This window comes from Aptenodytes forsteri, unplaced genomic scaffold (assembly GCF_000699145.1).
Source record: "Aptenodytes forsteri isolate BGI_AS27 unplaced genomic scaffold, ASM69914v1 C13164343, whole genome shotgun sequence".
Classification (NCBI taxonomy): Eukaryota; Metazoa; Chordata; class Aves; order Sphenisciformes; family Spheniscidae; genus Aptenodytes; species Aptenodytes forsteri.
Window position 1 is genome coordinate 1 of NW_008802647.1, and position 690 is coordinate 690.

The 690-nt window shown below is 50.9% G+C and overlaps 1 protein-coding gene across 1 annotated transcript; it reads left to right on the plus strand.

Moving 5' to 3' along the window:
* Positions 1–6: 6 nt before the first annotated feature.
* On the plus strand, positions 7–684 carry LOC109279772 (toll-like receptor 2 type-2; the record flags this gene model as incomplete). The annotated part of the gene is made up of 1 exon (XM_019474640.1): positions 7–684. A coding segment is annotated over one exon (678 nt), but the record flags the coding sequence as incomplete, so codon positions are not given.
* Positions 685–690: the final 6 nt, after the last annotated feature.

A 690-nucleotide genomic window follows, 5' to 3' on the forward strand; every position in this document is an offset into this window, starting at 1 on the left:
ACTACACACACCTGGCGAGTGTGGGCCATCTGCATGGTCTTAGCTGCAAACATCTCCACAGAGCAAGCGCTGAAGCAGGCTTGTCCTTCGTGCGATGCCACTCAGCTTTGCATCTGCTCTTCCATGGACTTGGACTTCATTCCCCCAGGGCTCACGGCCAAAATCACAGTGTTAAACCTGGCCCACAACAGGATAAAGCACATCCGATCCCAGGACCTGCAGCAGGCTGTGAGCCTGAGAGCCCTGCTGCTGCAGTCCAACAAAATCAGCTCAATAGATGAGGACTCGTTTCGCTCCCTTGGGAAACTGGAGCGCTTGGACTTATCAAATAACAACTTGGCTCACTTGTCCCCCGTGTGGTTTGGGCACCTCTTTTCGCTCCAGCACCTTCACCTTCAAGGGAACTCCTACAGAGACCTGGGGGAAAGCTCCCCCTTTTCTAACCTGCGGAACCTGAGCTCTCTCCACCTGGGCAACCCACAGTTCTCCACGATAAGGCAAGGGAACTTTGAGGGCATTGAGCTTCTGGACAAGTTGTGGATTGACGGTGGCAATCTCAGTCAGTACGAGCCAGGAAGTTTGAAATCGATTAAGAAGATAAATCATATGATCATAAACCTAAGAAGTACTAATGTATTCTCAGCAATTGTCAGGGACCTTCTGCACTCTGTCACTTGGTTAGAAGTGAGA